The sequence below is a fragment of the Etheostoma spectabile genome, chromosome 21 (assembly GCF_008692095.1).
Source record: "Etheostoma spectabile isolate EspeVRDwgs_2016 chromosome 21, UIUC_Espe_1.0, whole genome shotgun sequence".
NCBI lineage: Eukaryota > Metazoa > Chordata > Actinopteri > Perciformes > Percidae > Etheostoma > Etheostoma spectabile.
The window spans coordinates 7,818,214-7,820,688 of NC_045753.1; the positions used below are offsets into that span (position 1 = coordinate 7,818,214).

Consider the following 2,475-nt stretch of genomic DNA (forward strand, 5'->3'; position numbering starts at 1 on the left):
CAGTTGTAAACGACCTCACTTTCTCCCATTGTCCAGTATACAGGGACATTTGTGCAGAATTGATTTGGTTCAACTTCTTTTCTTTAAGTTTAACATGATTTATCATTCCAACCTGTATCACTGAAAATCCTTCTGAGTTGACATAAGAAATGTAAGAAATGTTTGTTTTATTTTTTACCAGTTTTATATACAGATATTTTTTGTTGTAAATACGAAATCATAGAAAGAAAAAACTACTGTTTATCGATTTAAATGTTGCCTCAATGTATTTAGTTCAGTACATTGTGCAGTTATGGTGTGGTGTAACTAGCATGAAGCCAAAGATTATCTGAAGCTAATGACAGTCTCTTCCTTTTCCTCCGTGAGATGCTACTAAAACTTTCAACAAAGTGGCTTGACGAACTGGTCATGTGTATCGAATACTGTGAATGTGAAGCAGGGCAGTGCTGACAGAGTGCTCAGTCAGTGTAGTGGCTGTTTTCCACTGCATGGTACCTGCTTACTTGGTTTTTCCTTTTTTTTTTTTTTTTTGTACCACCTCAGTTGAGGTTCCGAGCAAGCTAAGGTGATGTGAAGACCTGCAGTCTACTGATTGGTTGGAGAGAATTGTCACTATTCACTGGGTCATTGCTAGTGACAGAAAGGGGGTCCTAACCAAACACACCGTGTTAACTAGTTTAGCAAGTGTTTTTTTTTTTTTTTTGCTGCCACCAGCTTTTTTGAAACTAAATTTGGCTGTTGAAATAGCCACATGCCGTCAATCAAAAAGCAACACACCTTGCCTTGGTCTTGGTCGTGGTCTTGGTTTCTTGGTCTTTTTTTGGTTGTGGTTTGTTGGTGTGTGTGGTGTGTGTGTGTTGTGTGTGTGTGTGTGTGTGTGTGGGGTGTGTGTGTGTGTGTGTGTGTGTGTGTGTGTGTGTGTGTGTGTGTGTGTGTGTGTGTGTGTGTGTGTGTGTGTGTGTGTGTGTGTGTGTGTGTGTGTGTGTGTGTGTGTGTGTGTGTGTGTGTGTGTGTGGTGTGGTGGTGTGTGGTGTGTGGGTGTGTGGGTGTGGTGTGTGTGTGTGTGTGTGTGTGTGTGTGTGTGTGTTTTCTTCGTTAAGTTCCGGCAGTTCTCCTGCTATGACGACCAGCCACGCTCGCCTCACGAATGAGACGGTGCTAATCTGCTATGGAAAATGGAGGACGGGGCACCGCGGTTGAGGCAAGTCGGGCAGGTACCATTAATGGAAAAACGCCATAGGTTCCCTGGATTTAAAACATCTTTGACCTTTTTCAACACTACTGCTTAAACACAAAAAAGGAAACACTGCAAACAAAATGGCTGATGGGAAAACTGACTGGCAGGAGATGTGAAACAGCCCCAGCAGGTTACAGTTTGAGAGTGGAGTCCATGGTTTGACCTCAAGGAGGTTGTCTTAGAACATGATTACAAACGGCAGCAGGTTCAGGCCATACTGCGTCTCTTGGTGGTTTTCTTGACTGCTGCCGGATTTGTGTTCGGGCTTTTGCGAAGTTTGGACTTTGCTTTCATCATTTTGACATGCCGAAGCTTGTTAAGGTGCATCGGTTTGGGTTTGGTTGCCTTGGGTGCCTTGGCTGGCTTTGGGGTGGCTGTAGGGGGGGAGGGTAGGCTTTCGCCCCCGGGACAGGCCTTGAAGACGTGGACATCCTTTACCCTGCGGCCGGTTAGCTCAGGGGGATTGGCACAGGTGGCTCGTACCTTGAGATTGACTTTCTCAATCCACCTAGATGAAGATGAGATCAAATTACGCCCAAACACTAAGTAAACCATCTCAAATGAGTAACTAGTGGCACTAGTAGCTAAAATATAACAAGGGAATCGCTACAACTCAGAGTGGAATGTAAATAAGTGTTCCCAGATCAATCCTTGCAAATAAAAAAAAAAAAAGGAAATGCAGATAAACAATTATTTGTCCTTCTTTAGGGATCTAAAAAAAAAAACAGGTTTTAAAGCTTCTGAACACCCACACCGGTATTTTCAGTTTCTCTGGCTAATTAGACTCTGCTCAGATTGAAGGTGGGCCGGAGATCAGATGGGAATTTATTATTAGGTCACAAATTCTTTCTACCAATAATAAGGATGATATTTCCACGCGTTCATGGGCATCGGAAAAACATTTTTCCCAGTGAAAACGTCATCATTCACGTGGGAATCAGAGGTGGGAAACTGGGTCTAGATTTTGCTAACAGTTTCCCAGTTGGTGACGCGTTGTCAACTGACGTACAGAAACACATCCAACCATCATTCAAATGTGTTGAATGGTTAGAAACTTTTCCTAAATATAGAAAATTCATGCATGCATGTAATACTTGTCCACAATGTGATATCAATTTAGGTTGTAGTCGCCCATTGGTTTCAACAGAGTAACTTAAATTGGTCATAAAAGTTGTGTGCCATTGCCAGTAACAAGTAAACCAACTCAAGTCAAGTAGGCCTATGTTTTGAGCTCTTGT

At 42.7% G+C, this 2,475-nt stretch overlaps 1 protein-coding gene across 1 annotated transcript in view; it reads right to left on the bottom strand.

Moving 5' to 3' along the window:
• Positions 1-1,093: 1,093 nt before the first annotated feature.
• Positions 1,094-2,475, bottom strand: part of chadlb (chondroadherin-like b) — a 9,571-nt gene continuing 8,189 nt past the window's right edge. The window contains exon 11 of the mRNA XM_032501651.1: positions 1,094-1,745. Coding sequence (XP_032357542.1) covers positions 1,445-1,745 — 301 coding nt within the window. The 3' untranslated portion in view covers positions 1,094-1,444. The remainder of the gene's footprint in view (positions 1,746-2,475) is intronic.